We start from the raw sequence: 20,650 nt of genomic DNA on the forward strand, positions 1-20,650 counted from the left end.
GTTGGCCATGTCCCTCTGTCTGCCACCCCTCAGCTCTTTCCAGACACTGCTCAGATCCCCTCTCAGCCTCTCCTCCCAGGGGAGATGCTCCAGGCCCCGGATCATCTCTGTGGCCCTCCACACCGGCCCCCGGCCGAGCCGGGACTCGAACCCGCGACCCCGAGAGGACGCCCCCTCAGCCCGCAGCGGACGTGCGCGGCCCCACGCTCGGCGAGTCCCAGCGGCTCCCCCGGCGCCTGCGCGGGGCGGCGCGGGCCGGAAGTGCGGCAGCGCCCGCCGGCAGCATGGCGGCCGCCCGCTGCTTGCGGCTCTGCGGCCGCTGGCGGCCGGCGCTGCTGGGGCCCGCGCGGCGCCGCCTCTTGGCGGCCTCCTCGGCTTCCCCGGGCCCCGCCGCCGCCTCTCCGAGCCCCGCTCCGCCGGCCCGCGCCGCCTTCGGCACCGCCCCGCGGTGGCACCAGTGGAGCCCCGGGGGCCTGGCGGGGGGCGACGCGCTGGAGGGCGGCGGCGGAGGAGCCGAGGACGGCGGCGGAGGCGGCGGCGGGGCGGACCCCGGTGGGGCCGCGCCGGTGATGACGGCGCTGACGCCGCTGATGGTCCCGGAGCATTTCCCCAACGTGCCCCTCATCGCCGTGACGCGCAACCCGGTTTTCCCTCGCTTCATCAAGATCATTGAGGTGAGCGGCCCGGGGGGGGGGGGGGGGGGGGACCCGGGGCTGCAGCTCGGGGCCGTGCCCGGGCCCCGGCTCCGTCAGGCGGCTCCCGGCGGGTCCTGGGGCGGCTCCCCTGGAGCACAGGCACCGGGCTCGGGAGCTTCCCTCCCGGTTTGTGCCTTTCTGGTCCTTATTATTTACAAATCCCGGTTAATTACTCGGGAGGGCAGCGCGGTGTGGCACGCTCGAGGGCTTTCTGCTTCTCTGTGTTAGTTTTTAGCGGTCTAATTTTACTGACACACTGCTTTTTGGGGCTAGTAGCGGCCGTACGGTTTCACAGGTATTGCATCAGAGCCCGTTATGCTGCTTCTGGGGGGGAATCGCGCGGGAACTCTTCCAGAGGTCGCTGTCCTCGCTCGTTTGCTGAAGGTTAAGGGAAAGTGTCCTTGGTTTAGCTTCATGGGCTTGTGTCGATGCACCAAGAGGAATATTTTTGTGAAGGCAGTAATCGGTGAGGTGCAAGAGGAAGGCTCGAGTCCAGTGTAGAGCAACGCTGCTAAGTGGGAGGTGGTGCTGAGGCAGGATGATAATTGCAAAATTTAAGTTTGATCTTTGACGTGATGTGAGCTCACAAGGCAGACATATTTTCTCTTCCTGGAAGGTAATCATTTTGGAACAAACACTCATATTTGTACCACCCAATAATATTTTTCCAAACCAGTTTTGGGGGAAATGGAACAGATACTGAACCAATAATTCCCTATTCATGTAGTGCTATTTATCCTAATGTAATTCCCACTGGATATTTTTGCATGTCTAAATCTGATATATGCAAATTCTAGTGGCTTTGTAGCTGTGTTGGGGAGTGTAGAAGCTTGTGTATTATTGTGATCTTCAGATATGTAATCATATGACACTTCTATATATAAGTGATTAATTTCAGGTCAGGTCTTATATTCAGACAGTTGTTAAATGCTGTCTTATATCCCGTGAATTCATTGAGCTACCATTTATTACTTTAGTGACAAAGTGAGGTCCTATAATGAATATGGAAGGGCCCCTGGGTAGGCTGCTGGGGCTGTAGGAGATAAGGAACGGGACAGGCTTTGGATATGAGGATTTAAATTAGACTGGATGGGTTGATGGGGAAGGTTGGGCTAGCTGCCTAGTTGGAGTGGAGAGCTGGGACACACAGGTGTTGAAGTGATAGCAACAGAAATACTTACAAAGTGTTGCTCAAGTGACTGAGAAGTTTCTTGCTCAGAAGATTTGTAGGGTTTAGGCTTGATTTCTTCCCCTGCCTTCAAGTTAGTTTTATATACTCAGTGTTTTGTCTTAAATATTCAGTTTTCCTGTTTCTCTAATATTCTTCCACTTCTTTATTACTATCTCTTAATGAAGACAAGACTGGAAGGAACAAAGATTAGACTTGATAATTCAGTCAAAGGGTTTCACCATGCCTGTTCTTACACACTGAGTGTTCAAAGCTTATGTAAAATCTACATCTGACTTCACACTTATTGTCCCAGGTAAAAAATAAGAAGCTGGTGGAGCTGCTGAGGAGGAAAGTTCGTCTTGCTCAGCCTTATGCTGGTGTATTCCTTAAAAAGGATGACAAGTAAGTTGTTTCTCTTGATCTTTTTAACAATAAAATAATTCCATGACTAGCCTACATTTACACAAAAGGCTGTCATTTGAGATCCCCTGTCTTGGGTAGTATTAGAAATATTTGTAAGTATGCTTGGACCATTTTCTTACTATGAAAGTTTCCGTTACCACCACCAGCACTGCCAGGGGCTTGAGTCTTGCTCTAGGAAGGGCTGTTGTTGTCTGGGAGAGGGATGAACCATCCAGATAGTTGAGTGATTTGTAAAGGGACATGGTGGTGACCGCAAATAATGCGAACAGTCTTTGCTCCTGAATCCAATTTGAAGTTCTGCAAACAGTCATTGTTTTTTTTCCTTTTTTATATTTTACCTATTTTCTCAAGATTGTGAATATCTACTCTGTTTGTTTCTCAATAGTAATGAATCTGATGTAGTGGAGGATCTGAATGAAATCTACCAGATGGGAACTTTTGTACAGATTCACGAAATGCAAGACCTCGGAGACAAGTTGCGTATGATAGTCATGGGGCACCGAAGGTAATTACTTGTACTTCCACCACATCTTGTCAAATTATTTTTCTAAAGATATGTCCCTTGATCATTTTCACCATGTATATGCAGTTCCGTATGCAGCTCTTGTACAACTTTTTATCTTTTATTTTGTTACCACGATGTATTCTGACAGTATTCCAGACGCAGTATTCTGCATACTGTCACAGATGCAGTAGGTTAGCCCCCAAAAAAGAAGAGCCTCATGCATGTCATTCTTCCATAAACCATAATGTGATTCATGCAAGTATTCGATATGTGGGGAATTGGTCTTTATTTGATTGAGTTGGAGAGCACTGTTCAGTCGTGTCCACAGGAGGAACCAGACTGGGTATCAGATCTCAGGAGCATGCTGCATTTGGGGGGAAAAAAATATAGAAAAGGGAATTGTTTTATCAGCAGCCATAATAATGAGATGTGGTGTCCTACAAGTGTGGGTCCTCTCATTTCTAAATCCCTCCATTAGCTCTTCCCATACACCTTCTGGAATGTGGCAGCAACATCTTTATGAATGTGTTTGTAATGAGAACTTGAGGAAGGGAATGGGAAAGCTACTATCTGAAACAAATGATGATCTTTAGAAATAGTGGAATTCGTTTGTAGTGGTCTAAGAATACATGCAAGGTAAGCGCAGTAGTGTATTTCTTAGACTAGTGTTATTGTTGGAAGAAAGGCAAGCAAAGACAGTTGAGCTTTAGAGCTTAAAAACTTTGTTGAGGAACTGAACTTAAATATGAGCATTTCAAGAGGAGTGCAAAGGGGTTTTGACTTGATAACTTGATCCATCTTAAATATCTTACATCACGCATTAAGTTAGCAGGAACACATTTAGGAAGCATTGAGGAGTAAAAGCTAATTTGAAACTATATCCAAGTACTGAAAGAACCTTTCAGGGTTCATACTAGATACAGAGGAAATAGTAGGAGGTGTCCTTTTGTTTGCTGAAGCATATTTTGACAGCCCGTTCCTTTAAGTCTTGACTTAATATCACGACACAATCTTAAGTACATAATGATTTGACACAGTGGGAGTAGCTTAGGTATCCATCTTCCTTCAGAAAAGCCTCCTATTACTTCTTCCAGCTATTTATGATTTTGTTTGAGAAAGCTAGCCTGTCAAAATCTGGAGAGCAGGAACAGAAGTAGGCAAGTCAATTAACTTTTTTTTTTTTTTGAATACTTACTCACTGTGAATAGAGATTACTTACTCACTGTAAAATTACTTAAGTCCCATCCATATCTGTCACTTTACTGTTTTACTAAATCAAGCCTTATTTTGACAGAATGAACCCTAACCTAAACCTTATCAAAATAAATACAGTCTATTAGTTGCCTTTGTCAAATTTGGGAATTTTAGGTTATTCAAAATACAGCCCTTTTCATGCTGAAGAGCTGAAGTTACATACAGCAGAGGAGAATTGGTTGTATCTGGTTTCTTTTGGCTTTCAGGATTCGTATAAACAGGCAGCTGGAGGTTGAGCCTGAGGAGCCTGAAAACAAACAGAAAGCTAGAAGGAAACAGAAACGCTCTAAGAAAGAGGCTGAAGAGGAGTCAGGAGCAAAGGACCAAGCCGTGGAAGTGGTTCTAGATCCTGTAGCTGCTTCCTCACAAGAAGTTCTCATGGTAGAAGTAGAGAATGTGGTTCATGAAGATTTTCAGATCACAGAAGAGGTTAAAGTAAGTGAATTAATCATGCAAGCCTCAGCCTGTCCTGTAGAATTGCATCCATATTTGTTGCTTAAAGGAAGAGTTCTAAAATGAAGCTCTAATTCCAGGCTTTGGAAACCATTTCCTTTTTCTCACAGTCACTGCCTGAGGGGACTTCATGAAAATAATGGTTTTTCATTGCAACACCTCAATTCCTTAGAATCAGTCACTTCAAAAAATTGCTGACTGAAGACATTAAACTGTGCTTAAGTCTGTGTAATATCTTTTATCAAATTGGACCTTTGCTCCAAGGTGACTTGAGTGGTCAAGTTGACTGTATCTCTGTCCCAGAACAAGTTTTGTGCAAGCAGGAAGCCAGCCTGCAGCCCTTGCCCCCCAGGAGAAGTAACTGCCCCAACATGAAATACCATTTCAGCACAGCATTGGAGACAGATGGATTGAGCTCCCACAGTGGAGGGGTTGGGGAACATTGTGTTTATACTGAGGCCTTGTCCTTTTCCAGTCTTTTTCTTGATTAAATCTCTCTTGTGTTTATAGGCTCTTACTGCAGAAATTGTCAAAACAATCCGGGACATCATTGCCTTGAACCCTTTGTACAGGTACGTATTTCCCACACTGCTCTGCCTTGGGAACAGTGTATTCTCAGGCTGAAGTACCCTGAGGTTTTCTGTTCCATTTGTCCTTTCGCTGTAACAAAGAGGAGACGCTTGCTGAATTGCTACCTAGAAGTTTGTTTTGAGATGTAAGCTTTAGCATCCGCTGTTAGTAAAAGAGAGGAACGTTTGAAACCTATGAAATAGGACAATTGGACTTGCAGCAGGTGGTTTGGATCTGTGTGAAACTCACTGCATTAACAGTCACAGTCTTGATGCATGTAATATGAGCATAGTAAGAGGCCTAGCATAGTGGGGCACAAAAATTGTGTGACTATTGAGATAACACTTCACCTAGTTGATTATATTTATCATTGATCATTCCTTTCATCAAGTGATGTATGTGCTTGGTAAAATTTTTAAAAAGTTTTTAAAAGTTCCTTTGCTATGAAACTGAGCAGCATTTAATTTCTTTACCATTATAACAAGTAAGTAACCCCATAATGTTACTCCCTTATGAATGTACATATTTACTGAGCATTTTGGTTTTTACTACCATTTTTCTAGAGAGTCCGTGCTTCAGATGATGCAGGCTGGACAACGTGTGGTAGATAACCCTATCTATCTGAGTGACATGGGTGCAGCACTGACAGGAGCAGAGTCGCACGAACTTCAAGATATCCTGGAAGAAACCAGTGTAAGATGAAACTTTTAACTAAAGCTGTATTAGCTGAACCAAAAGTGTGTCTGCCATATGCCATGGTTTCTCTACCAGCCTCACTACAGAGGAGATTTCAGAACTACATTTGATGATATCAGTTAGTATCAATGATGAGATTCCTGCTGAAGGATATAGTGAGTAATTAATAACATGCCTTCAGGGAAAGGATGCTCTGCATCTTTGGTGGCAAACGTACTGGTTGTGTGTTGCTGTATTGCTAAATGGTTGCTCTTTCTACATCTGTGGGTGCTGGAGAATTAGAAAATGTAACGCCCAGGCAATCTGGTGGAGCTTTTTATTCTAGATTATAGCCTTTTGTACAGGGAGCTGACATGACTACAGTGCTTGAAAACTCATTTTTTATCTATCATTTCAGATTCCTAAAAGGCTTTACAAAGCCCTCTCCCTTCTTAAGAAGGAATATGAGTTGAGCAAACTTCAGCAACGTCTTGGAAGGGAGGTAAGTCTTTCAAGTAACGTGGAGATATATGTATATATCATATATATATTTATCATGTCCACCGCTCTGGTGCTTAGCACTACCAGTGATGAATTTAAAAGCAAATAACACACACTCTAAAGGAATTTGATTATTTTAGAGTTTGTATTTGATACTTTTTTCCATTAGAAATTTGATTTTTCTTGCACATTTGTAAAAGTAATACAGAATCTGATTAAATCTGCTTTCTCCTGGAAGCCTGTGCAGGCAAATGAAGGAGAAGGAGATGATTTGGAAGAGCCAGAAGGCATTTTAAAAGAGCAAACTGGGCCTGACCAAAGTGATTACCTTCTCAGATAAGAAGATCTAGAGCACAAAGGGAGAACAATACGTACTGTATACCTTGATGTTAGCAAGGCCTTTGTTGTGGTCATCGTTAGTATTCTTATGGTCAAATTGGGTGATATAGACTAGAAGGTTGAAGTACAAGATGTATGAAAAAGTTGGCTAGATTGCTGGACAGAAAGGATTATGATCAACAGTACGAAGTCTAAACTGCAACTAGTTGGTAGTGCTGTCTCTCAGAGAGTCAGTAAGAACCTCCTCAAGTTCAGCAAAGAGAAATTCGTAGTCCTACATGTGAGTTGGAATAATCCCATGCAACAGGCTGGGTGTCTGCATAGAAAACAACTTTGTGAAAAGGACTTTGAGATCCTGATTATTGTCTAGAAAACTGAAATGTCAGTCAAGCCTAATTTTCCTAAGTGGAGGACAAGAAGGATGAACTACAGCTTTTCCTTCTGTGAGATAAATTAAGCTGCACAGCCCTTAAATATGCTTGGATAGTGGGCATAGAAGAATGAGAAGTTATGGTATGTCGGAGGGGTGTGTGAAAGTAAAATGCGTAGTCCCCTATGGGACTATGCTCTTAAGGAGGCTTATTTTTTTGCAGGTCATTTCCAGAGTTGTTTGCAAAAGTTCTCCAGCTTACAGTATATCTGTATATATGTGCATATACACAAAAACAGTTGTGGAGATAATGTTGTCAGAGTGTTGGAAATGGTACAATTAGAGTCACCTGTTATATTAGAACACGCTTCAAATGAAGATTTCTGTTGTATTTTCAGCTGCTGAGGAGGTCATAACTCAGAAATGTTTGGAAGTATTTGATGTTTCTTGGTGGTACCCGGAACAGAATAGTAATGATACTTGTTGCTGTGTTTAGGTTGAGGAGAAGATCAAGCAGACGCATCGCAAGTATCTTCTCCAGGAGCAGCTGAAGATCATTAAAAAAGAGCTAGGTCTGGAAAAAGAGGACAAGGATGCTATAGAAGAAAAATTCCGTGAGCGACTAAAAGATCTGGTAGTGCCAAAGCATGTTATGGATGTGATTGATGAAGAGTTGAACAAGTTGGGCTTGCTGGATAATCACTCCTCAGAATTCAAGTGAGTGCATGCTTGTGTCCTCTGCTATCAGGATTAGTTAGTGGAACGTGGGAAATGGGAGAAATCTATCCAATTCTGTTCAACTCTTACCTTAAGTATTTATTTTCTCTTTTTGTTGTAATTGTATTCCCTGCTGGAGTATCTGATAACACCATAGTTGTAGGATGCTTCTCTAAATCTCCAGGGTTTTACTGTATTTGACCTTTTTTGGAACATTTTAGCTCTTCTCTTGCAACCTAATGCTATGTGTAAGTACAGTTCTATTCCTCCTCGTGAAAAATGCAGTGATTCCTACAGTCCTTAAGTTTGTCTCTTCTCGCATCTTCTTAGGTGTTTTCATTAGATACTAGTGAAAAGAAGTGAGTAGCTAACACACAACGCTGGCTGTGTGTTTGATTCCCTGAGCTGAGTGTGCAGAGTTTTAGAACAGACGAGTGCTGCTTTCACACGTGTTCTCCTCTGTAGTAGTCTGTTTAAACTGCTTACCACTGCCATTAGTTTCTCCATTAACATCCTTTTCTCCCAGTCTGAAATCTTTCTCTGTCATACCATACCTCCAGCCCTTTTTCCTTCTTGTACCAGGAAGCTTTCTTTATGTTGTCTTGGTCCACTGGGAAATCAGACAATCCTAGTTTGCTGTTTTAAAGTTTCATAGCCTGATTCAAACAGTTGACAGTCATGCAGAGCTTACAAAAAATTTCACTCAGCTTCAGACAGGAACCAGCACAACATCAAGAAATCGTACAAGGAAACTGTGTGCAGCAATCCAAGTGTTTGAACAGTACATTGGAGGTGCTGCTTTTTTTTTTTTTCTTTTTAAACCAACATTACTGAGGATTTTCACACGAAACATAGAAACTTGTCACATGCAGAAAGTTCCTGCTCTGGCATATTTCAAATCTTCCACTTCTGAAGCATGGTGAGGGGAGTATACCATAGCGGAAAAGTGTCAGTATTGTTTAGCAGTTTCCTTTTGTCCAAATTAGGCGGGTCTGGTTGTTTGATTTTTCATTGATAATTATCTGTAGTTAAAATTAAAGGTCTGTTTTATTGCTAGAACGTTAGACCAGAACTTTTGGCAAAGTCGCGGCATGGTTTCAAATGTCTTGTAAAAGGGAGCGGTGTGTGCTTGTGTTAGGTGGTGATACCAGACTGTAAGATCAGGTGTAAAAATAAATAACCACAAAGCCAGTGTTATCTTTAAGTCCAGCATTGCTGTGCACCCACTGGATAACAAACAGGTCTTGTTGTCAAGCCTTGTTTCACTACAAACTGGATTTTTATGCAGTATTTACCGCAACCACGTGATTCTAGCTATAAATGCTCATGTGGGATAGTCCTGGCAAGCCAACAGCCTTTGTCTCCTAAATAATGCAAGCTAAAGGAAGTAAGCCGATGTGGGAGTTCAACAGAAGGGAATTTACTACCTAGACCAAGGTAGTAAATTTCTTTTTCATAGATCTTGTTTTCCTGAGACAAAAGTTTTGATTTTCTAGGGAAGGAGCAAGGGAATGAAGATGTCAATGAAAGGTTAGCAGTGACTGCTCAGATCACAATGATATTTTCATAGTCCCCTGTTCATGAGTACAGTTTATACCCCATTTGTTTTCGGCAAGGTTATTTTGAAAGGCAGTGGAGAGTGGGAGCTGGTTGTTGTTAAATCACTCTCACTTGCGTGTTTCTGTCAGTGTTACACGGAACTACTTGGACTGGCTGACATCCATCCCATGGGGCAAGTGCAGTGAGGAGAACCTGGAGCTGACCAGAGCCCGAGAAGTTCTGGAGGAGGATCACTATGGAATGGATGATGTCAAGAAGCGAATCCTGGTAAGGCAGGAATAGGCAGAGAGCACAGCTTCACACTCTGCCTGACCCTGGGCAGTTTGTTTGTGTTTCAGCTTGTGGCTCTCCATTGAATTTGCATTAGTTCAGGAATCACAGAAAGCTGGAGGAATGTTCTGGTGATAAGTTAATATGTTTAATTGCCAGTGACAGTGAAAGTCATGTTCTGATTTAAATGAAAATATACCTCTTCTGTTATGTAAAAGAGGTATGCTGAGGAAATTAATAAATATTCAAGGGGAGCAATCTCTGGATTTTAATCAGTGTATCATCAAAATGGTTCATTACAACAGGCAAAGCTTCTGCCCTTCCAAAGCTTATTGAACCCCTACTTAAACCTCTCCAGTTAAGGCAGGGGGAGATGTTAGCTAAGATGCATGTTTGCCTCATTCATGACCCTTACCTGTCCCTAGAGTTGTGTTGCAAGCTGAAGGGTTTATAACGTTGCCTTGTTCCACAAATTCCCTTGCTTTTGCCTGAAGGTGTCCCACCTGCACTTAACATTGTTAGCAACTCTGTTTATATATAAGACTAGACACATGCAACAGGTTGCAGAAACTTGCAGTGGGAGCTGCCTGCCTGTCCAGAGGACAGGAATAGGATCCTGCTTTTAGGCAGCCAGTGATTTCAAGCAGTGAAACACGACCCCAGTGTTGGCAGGATTCTGGGAGGAGTGTGCCCTGTAGAGAGGAGGCAGGTGCAAATACTGATTTTGTGTTACAAATTTGCAGCGAGACCTTGCCAGATTTGGTGAAGCTACCGAGTACAGCTAGCCTTCAGCTTGACCTAGATGCCATTTCCTTCCAACGGTACATTAAGACAGTTTCTCTTATTGTTCAGTGTGCTGATGTAGCACAGCTCTGTGTTACCTTGTGGACAGAACTGATTACAGTTAGGCCACCTCAGTAATCACTGTGCACAGAAACAGAAGCTGTAGAGGCACCTCCTAAGCTACCAGTGAAATATTGATATGTATAACAAACCATAAATCCTTAGCCAGCCTGGATCTTTATTTTTATTAAATTGCTTTGTTCCACTCTGTAGAAAAAGGTAAAGGTTGTGAAATGTCTTCTCTCTGATCCTGAAAGGGGGATTCTTTCCCTAGTAGCACCCAAGACTTGTGAATTAATCCCACTATCTAATTCATTATTTTAAATGCTTTACAGTAAGCCCATTGTTGCACATCAGCAAGCAGGCAGTCCCTTTTGAGTATCAGCCAGCCATGCTGCTCATCAGCACTAGCACTATTTATGCTGTCTATGCCCAGTCTTTATACAGAATCAGATTGAGTTGCATCATGCAGGTCTGTGGATTTGATTACTGATGTGGCTGATTCCATGCAGTGGAAGAGTTGCACCAGTAATCTAACTTCTCCCCTTGCCCCCTCCAGCTCCTCTGGGGACCAGTTTTGTGTATGATGCTCAATTTGTAAGTGTTGCTTGATCCATTAACAAATATGCTGCAGTTGCCCTCTTCACTACTGATGCTTCATCTGTTGTGCAGGAATTTATCGCAGTCAGCCAGCTGCGAGGATCCACCCAAGGGAAAATCCTGTGTTTTTATGGCCCCCCTGGGGTTGGCAAAACCAGCATTGCCCGCTCCATTGCCAGAGCCCTAAACAGAGAGTACTTCCGCTTCAGTGTTGGAGGGATGACCGATGTGGCAGAAATAAAAGGACACAGGTGAGTGTACCTTGAGCAATTTCGCTGTCCAGCAATTTTTATTAATGTCAAAATAGGAGTGTGACTGAAGTTGGACAACGTGTGTAATTTCATTTCTGTTCTCCAACTCCCTTCAGCAAGAGTTGGCATAGAGGAAGAGGTGAAAATGATAGCAAAGGGAGGAGTTCATCGAAATGATATCTGTGCCTCAAAATGCCATTGCTTGCTGCTTCTTACGTATGCTTACAGGTGATCTTTGAAAAGTTGTGAGAGCTTTACAAAAGCATTGGACTTAGATGCAAACGTTAATTTGTGTTTGTCTATAAGAGCCAGCACTAGAGAATGGGGATAGTTTGAACAAGGTGATTCACTTGTTTTCAAATGTAACTGAGACTTGGTGTCTAAATGATCAGGAGAGAGGTGCTGTGTGAGGGAAACTTGGGAACAAGAATATTCATGGAGGAATGGGAAGTGAATACAAAAATCAGGAAAGCAGCTCCTGCCGGGGGTTATTTTTCCCCTGTGTATACCTTAAAACGTTTTTTTTTCAAACTAGTAAGGAAAAGCAGCAGTTCTGCAAGTTCTACAGCATGTATTGAACCTGTGAGGTTCTGCCCTGTGTGATACAGAAGTAGAGATAAATATTTTAGATGCTTTTCTGGAAGTTCTCTGCTCTGTGCCTCCTGGCATTCATCCTGCTGTTATCCTCTTGCTCTTCTTCTGCCTGTTCCTCTAACAGGATTGTGTTTTGCTGTTAGCAATAAGTACCTTCAGTGTACCTCTTGATTTACACTGATCCTCCTTTTTTTCTGTCTACCAAGTGAAGGAATGAAACATTCCCTTTCCTAACATTTATTTAACTAAAAACAAGAGGTTGCTTTTCAACCCTCTCACTTCTTAGCTTTACCTATTTGCTTCTCACTGATTTAAAAGAGATTAAAGATAAAAACTGCAGTCCAGGAGTATTCTGACAAAATTCAAGTCTGATCTGTAGTAGAAACAGACTGTATGGCTCTGGGTGCTTAGTATGGTGATGGAGAATGCTTTTGATAGATGTTAAAGAAATTCAGGCTTGTTTTCCAGCAGGATATACCTGTTCCACCATCTGCATGCTGTGTTGTGTGATGTGTGCTGTACTGCATGGTTCTTCCCTAAACATGGTCTGTGGTAAAACAGGAGGACCTACGTTGGAGCAATGCCAGGAAAAATCATCCAGTGTCTGAAGAAGACCAAGACAGAGAATCCACTTATACTGATCGATGAGGTGATGTATCTGCCCTTCTAGTTTTTGCTCTTAAAAATATATGTCAGTTACTGACACCAACAGGAAAGGTGCAGCAGTGACTAGATTCTTTTTGTTTTTAAATTATGCTGGGCTCTCTGATTCTTTAGGTGACAGTGATACCTTAGACCTTTGTTTTCTCTTCCTATAACAGACTTAAACTTTTATATTTCAGTTGTGCTCTTCTCTTTAAATTGCAGTTATTTGGATCATGAGGATCGTAGTGGTGCTGGCTGAGTGTTCAGAGAATTCAGTAGCTCTCACATTCCCTACCTAGTTGATACACCATTGTGAACAAAAACATGATTATTAGAAAAGATCACTTTTGGCAAGTCTAAAGCAATACTATAAGGAGTAAGATGTTTACAGTCACTTTCAGGTCTGATTTGAGAATAAATAAGAGCCAGGTCTACCAGTCCACTGCTTTGTGGAAAAGCAAATAGGGACGGGATATAAAAGCAGGTGTTCAGAATGGACCAGAGATGTCTCTAGTTCCATTACGTGCCATGCATGGGAAAGATCTACAGCAGGTGGTTTGGGAATGCTATAGAGGACTAAGAAGCTGGGTAAGGAGTTGCAGTGTAGTGAAACCATTAAGTAACTGGTAATGATTTGAAAGATCATGATAATGATTTGAAATCTGTAGCTCATGGCACTTCTACTTAAGTGGCATTGATGAGGAGCTGTGTGTTGGCCATAGCAGCACACTGTGTAACTATTGTCTAGTTAATTCTTTTTACGGAGGGGAAAAGCAGTGGAGAGGCACCTGGTTGAGAGCTTGTCCATGCTCTCAGAAGGAGGACAACACAGAAAGTAACAGCAACCGTGGAGATGCTCAAAAGCTGGTCCTGGGCAGCCAGCTCTGTAGGTGGCCTCACTTGAGCAGGGATGTTGGACAAGATGATGCCTTCCAGAGAGGTCTGTCCCAACCTCAGCCAGTTTGTGATTCTGTCAAAGTAGCCAAGTCCTCTAGCTGAGCTGTTTTCAGTGGCTGCGTGTATGTGTATTATTTGAGTATGCATCGGTTTTGGTATTACAGCTGCAGGGGTATTATAGCCCCCATTCCCCGTTCTCCTGTGCTGCTCAGGGGATGACATAGAAGAGGATGGATGCAGAGGAAGGTGGTTTTATCTTGCTTTTAGTTTCTCACTGTTCTAGCCTGCTAGTGATAGGCCATACATTACATTAATATCTCTGTGCTGAATCTGTTTTTCCCATGATATAATTGTTGAGTGATCTCCCTGTCCTTATCTCAACCCTTGAGCACTTTCCATTTTATTTTCTCCCCTTTTTTTCTTTGAGGAGGAGGAGGAGTGAGAGTGGTTGTGGTGGAGTTCAGCTGCGTAGCAGGGTAAAACCACCACAGTACGCACTTTGCACTTTGAGCAGTGTAAGTAAGGCATCTTAGATTAAATATTAGGGGAATGGTTTAAGCTAGCACCCTGCAGTCCTCCCGCTCTGGGTTCTGTGAATATAGCTTGGATTGGCAAGTAGCCCACTGATCCATGCTAACTCATTTGTTTCTAATTACACGCACACTTCTGAGACTTTGTGGTGCTTCTCCACACCACTGTTAAGAGTCCTGTGTCTTGTTAGTGTGCCACAGGCTCATGCCTTTAAGATCGTAGTAACTTGCGTAAATCTACAGAAAGCTTGGTAATGGCTGTTTATGAACAAACACATGAAGATTTTGAGATGGAGTTTTTAAAGAATCTTTACGTGGCAATCTATTGTGGTGAGAAACGTCTTGTAGCATGTAAATTGTGTCTCCCATAGGTGGATAAAATAGGAAGAGGATATCAGGGGGATCCATCCTCAGCACTTCTAGAGCTGCTGGACCCAGAACAGAACTCTAACTTCTTGGATCATTACCTTGATGTTCCTGTGGACTTATCAAAGGTAAGGTTCTTAAGGTGTAGACTTATCAAAGGTTAGGTTCTGGCTGTCTCGGATAACCTCCTTGTCTCCAGGCCACATGTCCCTGCTTCCACAGCCTCTGCATTTCTTTCTTGTGCCTCAGGCTAGCCAGCAGGTCCTTGCTCAGCCATCCAGGTTTTCTGCCCTTCCTGCCCACTTTCTTACCCAGGGGGTTGGAGAGTTCTTGTGCCCAAGGGAAAACATCCTTAAAGAGTTGCCAGCTCTGTTCAGCTCCTTTGTCCCTATCAACAGTGTTCCAGGGCATCTCTTCCACTAGGTCTTTAAATAGTTGGAAGTTTGCTCTTTGGAAAAATTCAGGGTCCTGACTTTGCTCTTTGCCAAGCCTGTATTCCTCAAGATCACAAACTCCACCAGGGCATGGACACTGCAGACCAGACTAGCACTGATCTTAACCTCTTTAATGAGTTTGTCTGCATTGGTGAGCACCAGGTCCAGTAATAGGGAACATCCTATTACATAGTTCTAGAATCCAAAGCATTATCTGTAATAAAAAAAAAAAAAAGACTCCACAGAGGACATGACCTTGTTCCATCCCTTCAGATCTTGCTCCAGCTCTTCAGACAGAAACGCAGTGAGGATGTACTGCTTGGAATAAAGTAGCAGCTTAATGAAATGCCTAAAAGGATCTGGTTATGCTTTCAGGTACTTTTTATTTGTACTGCCAATGTAACGGAAACCATTCCAGAGCCACTGCGGGATAGAATGGAAGTGATCAATGTGTCAGGATATGTAGCAGAAGAGAAACTTGCAATTGCAGAGGTAAGAGAAACTACTTCAGTGATGCACTGTAAATTACATCTAATAATGTTTTTGGCAGCTTCAGGCTTGCATATCTACATTCAACTATATCAACAAATATTAGGCACATGGTGTTGTGGACAGTGTACCTCTGATTTGAATACCCACTTAAAATAATTCCAGCATTCTGTAACAGTCTGTGGACTCCAGCAAATGTCATTCAGCTAATGGCAGATGGAAGTTAAATAAATTGGAACTACCAGGCTTTTTTTTTTTTTCCCACAAATACTAACAAAAGAATGTGCTGAATGATTTCTTTCAGAGGTACTTGGTCCCTCAAGCACGAGTTCTATGTGGCTTGGATGAAAACAAAGCCAAAATCACATCAGATGTCTTGACTGTTCTCATCAAGCAGTACTGCAGAGAGAGTGGGGTGAGGAATCTGCAGAAACAAGTAGAAAAGGTAACAGAAAATTATGTGTAACCGTGACCTCTTTGCTTCAACATTCTCAGCTTTTCCTACAGAAACAAATTCTTGTCTCACTCAGGTACTGAGAAAATCAGCCTATAAAATTGTGAGTGGAGAAGCAGAGACGGTCCAAGTAACACCCGAAAACCTGCAGGACTTTGTAGGAAAGCCCATCTTCACTGTGGATCGAATGTATGAAACCACTCCTCCAGGAGTGGTGATGGGTCTGGCCTGGACAGCTATGGGTAAGAGTTGTGCAGTTACCCAATGTGCAGTTAAACAGTGGCTTTTGGGCAAATGTGCATTTCCAGGAGAAATGCTTCCTCTTATCCTGCATTGAGGTGAGGTTGCAGGTTCTGAAATGTAAGTACTAGCTGGAAAACTGAAATGTGTGTCTACATTTCCATACAATTTTCAAAAATTGAGTGTGGTAGTCAAACTGAATTCTCCCAAGTCCACCAAAGTTCTTCTGCTGGCATCCGTAACGTTAACTTCTGTTGCTTTTTAGATTCTGACCTCTTCTTCCCTAAAGAAAGGACTTTTTTTATTTATAAGCCAAGGCTAATTTTGACTTCAGGCCAGAATGTTTTTCTCTTCATGCTCCATATCCTGTATGAACTGCATCCATTAGGAACAGTAACGATTAAAAGCATAATACTTGCTAAAAGCAAGGACAAAACCTTGTCTTACTTCCTTAAAAGCAGGAGGTGCTTATGGCACAGCTGGGGCATGCTGTATCTCTTCAATTATGTCTCACCACTGACTTGGCTTTCGATGTCAAGGGCAGATACAGGTATTCCAGCACTCTGTTGGGGTCGGTGGAAGTGACTAGTTACATAGGTCCTTGGATTACTCCCAATAGTACCTTGGAGGCTTATGAATACCACTGAAAGGAAATACAGTACATAATAAAGGACAAGGTTTTACATATGACTCCTGTGTATTCTAATTGACTTTTGGTAGAACTGAAATCCTGGAAGTAGTTAGGAGGGAAAGAAATCAGTATAGCAGAGAACGTAAAGAGGTGTCTGACAATGGAAACCAGAACTGGCCAGAAGTGTGTTATGGTGTGAGCTTGTCTTACTTCGTAGCCAAAAAAGTGCCTAAAACCTTTATAAGAACTGCTTGTTTTCACTAACTTTGGGTTGCATCTGTGTTAGTGGAGTATAAAGTCTAAAGAAGCAATGAAAGGAGGCTGTCAATGCAGGTCTGCTGAGAATTCTAGCTAAGCTTTCTGAAGGGATCTGGAAAGCAGGTTTTAATTGCTCTTTACCCAAGAGCTTCTGTCTCATTAGAGGGCCACAGACTCAAATCTGACGTCACTTCTGCATCACCAAAGCCGCCTGCTCAAATTTTCCTTTAACTTCTTTCAGAATGTCCTTTTTCTATTGTTTTTCTTAGGAGGTTCCACTCTGTTTGTTGAAACATCCCTGAAGCGACCCAAAGACAAGGAGAACAAGGATGGGTCCCTTGAAGTAACAGGGCAACTGGGAGATGTAATGAAAGAGAGTGCCAAAATAGCATACACATTTGCAAGAGCATTTCTGATGCAGAAGGAACCCAGCAATGACTTCCTCGTGTCCTCCCATATCCACCTGCATGTGCCGGAGGTAATCTGATGCAGAATTCAGAGGTGCATAGCAGCTAGGTTTACTTGCTACCTATGACATGAAGTTGAAAAACAATTTGTCCATGTGTTGTCCATGTATTGAATGCACACTTTTAGCAGTAAAACCTAGAAAAGTTGAGGAATGATAAGTTACTACTTATTATTAGATGGGCCAATTCAAGAATTCTATCAGTGACGACTTGACAAAAAGCTTTGTGTAGTGAATTTTCACCAACCTGAAATTGGTGCCATTGTAAAAATAGCAAGAGCAAAGGTTTTGTCTGGTTTTGCTACTCTTTGAATGAGGTAAAAACAAGGTTTTTTTGTACTTATTGTGTTGGTTTTTTTTTAAAGGGAGCAACACCAAAGGATGGACCAAGTGCAGGGTGTACAATAGTAACAGCTTTGCTGTCATTGGCTATGAATTGCCCAGTGAGGCAGAATGTGGCCATGACTGGAGAGGTGTCATTAACTGGAAAAATTCTTCCTGTTGGTGGAATCAAGGAGAAGACTATTGCGGTAAGAGCTCTCTCTGTCTCCATGCCTCATGGATTCATCTCAGGAGTATTTTGCTTTATGACAGTCATTATGGAAGGAATAATACATAATAGGGATGTCTGCAGGTCTGGTAACGAGCTGTGCTTGCAGGAGTGTGAATGGCCCCCAGAGATAAATGCAGGATCACCCAGAGAGTGGGTGAACACCTGCCAGTTGATGAGCAGGTTCCACTTACATGCTGTTTCTGATGCATGTGTCTGTATCAAAAGGCTTTGTAGAACTGTGCTATGGGTCATGATGTGGTGGGTTGGTCTGATAAACTTCATTTGAGTTTAAGGTTTGTCCTCAGACAAGTTGGAGCAGGCTTCTACAACTCAGTAAAACACTACGAATTAGCGTAATGCTCCCCTGGTGTGCTCTCATAGTCCTACTAAAATACCTCCCCCTTCATCTGTCCACACACCCCCTGGAAAGTGTTTTGGGGGGCTTGAGGAGATCTTGAAATATGATCTGTCCTAGTGACAGCTTCTATGAGTAATGTCATTGCTGCTCTCTGAAGAAGAGAGTAAAGCCAGATCATGTTCCTTAATAACTGTGCTTGTTCCCGCTTTCTGAAGTGGGAGAGAATCTCTGTTTTTAATAGATTGATGGATTTCTAGGACTAAACACGCAGACTGCATAATTTTCTTTTTCCCCATAGGCAAAGAGAGCAGGTGTTACCTGCATCATTTTGCCATCAGAGAATAAAAAGGATTATTACGACCTTGCTGGATTCATTACAGAAGGACTAGAAGTGCATTTTGTTGAGCACTACAATGAGGTGTTTGATATAGCGTTTTCAAAACTGGATTCGGCTGGAGGATGATGTTCAACAACCTGATGACTGCAAGGTGGTTTGTACCTTAATGCTCTGCCTCAGCTCAGAAATGGGGCAGTCCTGAAGTGGGACATGGAGCTATTGCTGCTGCGCAGCTGCTGAAATGAATTAGAGCTTTGGTAGAATAAAGTATTTCTCACTCTTTCATATTGAATTATGATTCAACTTAAGTATTTCCAATAAAAATAAAGCTGTGAAATTTTACCTAGAGAATGTGCATCTTATCAGCCAGCAGCAGTGGAGCTAGTTTTCCCTTAAGTATAAAAGAGACTAATGTTTTCAGTTATTTGACTGTAAATCTAAGTATCTGCTTCAGGAAATATTTAACTAGAACATATAAAGTGGTCATGATGTGGTACTGGTGGTTGAGTAGCTCACAAAAACCTCTCCCTGTCTTGGCTTAAAAGCCCACACTAAGCTAGAGGGAAAATTGAAATTCTCCTCGGACACTGCCGTAGATCTAGCAAATTCAGCTGCAGAGAAAAATGGTTCTTTTATTACAGAATAAACCATATACCATCAGTAACAGTTCCAAGCTTAAAGAGAGAAAACTGGGACAAAAGAGAAACGTGCTCAGTGTCAGTAGTCAGCACTGCACACCACTATAGGCTTTGTCACTATAGCAGCTGTGTTATGTTCACTGAGGGGAAAAAAGGAATTAAATGTGTTAGTGTGACTATTGTGCATCAATAAACACAGGCTTGGTCTAGAGAATTTGAGTACTTCATCTATGTCAAACACTAGAAAAACTGAGTTTAAATAGGATTCATTAAATAGCTGAAGAGTAGTTCCATGAAGCATTTGAAATGCATTTCCTTCTGCTGGAAGAACAGCAGCTGTCCCATCTCACAGCTAGGTAGTCCTGGGTGCAGAATAAAGAATTTGGGCAGCTGTTACTAACTCCAGTTCTTTAATGATTTGAAAACATGCTGAAATTAGTGTGAGCGGAGGATGCAAAGGGAGAAAAGCAAGAGCAATAGAAACTGCAGAAGGAACACATTGAAGTATCAAGAGGGAGAAGTGCAAAGTTGTTACTGTTAGTAATAATTCTTGGCTCCCATGTCTGCCTGCACACCTACATATGGGTAGGGGAGGCTGAGAAAGGATTTCCCTGGCATTGCAGCCTTCAAAGACTGGTCTATTGCAGAGACCAACCCTATCCCAAGGAAGCCCAGTTCAGTGAAACCAGGAGATGTGTTCTTCCTCTGGAATGTATCAACAGGACAGTTTCTGGGACAACACCAAGCCTGAGATGGCACAAGCCTGGACAAAAAAGGTTTGAGCTAAGGATGTCCCGGAACACAGTTAAACTCCCTGGTCAGCCTGCAGGATACAAATGAAAGACAGACCCGGGCCCGTTGTTTCATAGGACCTGACAACCACCTGAAGTGGTAAAGCATAGCTCTCTATTATCACCGTCTTTACATTTTTTTTATATGTACTTCTTGCACTAACTCCAGATCTGGGCATGGTGCTTTGCTAGAAAACAGGTACTGTGTTTTGCAGCAACTTCTGTCTGCATCCCCAGATGGGCCAGTTATGAACTGGTCTTTCTTTGTCATGATCACAGAGGAGCTGGAGTGTCAGGACAGGCAGACCTCACCACCTACTGGCAGTCATTTCCTCGCCTCATTTTCCTTTTATTGATTTATTCGTGATTCAGTGGAACAGCCAGGCTGACATACCTAAAAGAAGATGGATGCTCAAAGGTGTAAGGGAAGCATCCTTTTCCTTACAGCAGGTGGGACAGATGACAACATGTGCTGAGGCTGTTCCCAGCTGCCTGAAGCACAGTGAAATGGTGTAGGATGGTCACAGGTTCAGGAACCTGCCTTGACTCAAGGATGCAGCACAGCCTGGAGTTCAAGGGAGATCATGACACCCTTACCTGATGATATGTTCTGTCCAGCTGCCACCAAATCTAGGACAGGAGTTCTGTGGAATGTAACTCCTCCTTGTTGGTATACTGGGGACTTCTTCTGCAACCACCAGGAGTCAAAAGGTACTTAACAGAAGAGTGGAAAACAGGTGGAGTTCACAGAAAGGAAGAAGGGATGGGTTAT

At 42.9% G+C, this 20,650-nt stretch overlaps 1 protein-coding gene across 1 annotated transcript; it reads left to right on the plus strand.

The window, feature by feature from the left end:
- The first annotated feature begins 257 nt into the window (after positions 1 to 257).
- LONP1 (lon peptidase 1, mitochondrial) lies at positions 258 to 18,791 on the plus strand. The gene is made up of 18 exons (XM_068661430.1): positions 258 to 674; positions 2,180 to 2,268; positions 2,675 to 2,794; positions 4,255 to 4,483; positions 5,012 to 5,073; positions 5,635 to 5,764; positions 6,165 to 6,248; positions 7,453 to 7,673; positions 9,362 to 9,500; positions 11,019 to 11,197; positions 12,353 to 12,440; positions 14,235 to 14,357; positions 15,039 to 15,155; positions 15,457 to 15,597; positions 15,683 to 15,848; positions 17,005 to 17,213; positions 17,567 to 17,731; positions 18,411 to 18,791. The coding sequence occupies exons 1-18, from the start codon at positions 285 to 287 to the stop codon at positions 18,573 to 18,575; spliced, it is 2,817 nt and encodes a 938-aa protein (XP_068517531.1). The 5' UTR covers positions 258 to 284; the 3' UTR covers positions 18,576 to 18,791.
- The last annotated feature ends 1,859 nt before the right edge of the window (positions 18,792 to 20,650 follow it).

The sequence above is a fragment of the Anas acuta genome, chromosome 26 (assembly GCF_963932015.1).
Source record: "Anas acuta chromosome 26, bAnaAcu1.1, whole genome shotgun sequence".
Classification (NCBI taxonomy): Eukaryota; Metazoa; Chordata; class Aves; order Anseriformes; family Anatidae; genus Anas; species Anas acuta.

Bases quoted from the DNA above. Each gene is read 5' to 3' on its own strand.
- LONP1 (XM_068661430.1), top strand. From the start codon at position 285: ATGGCGGCCGCCCGCTGCTTGCGGCTCTGCGGCCGCTGGCGGCCGGCG. The intron at 2,269-2,674 runs GTAAGTTGTTTC...GTTTCTCAATAG, and splicing joins TTCCTTAAAAAGGATGACAA to TAATGAATCTGATGTAGTGG. The intron at 17,214-17,566 runs GTAATCTGATGC...TTTTTTTTAAAG, and splicing joins TCCACCTGCATGTGCCGGAG to GGAGCAACACCAAAGGATGG.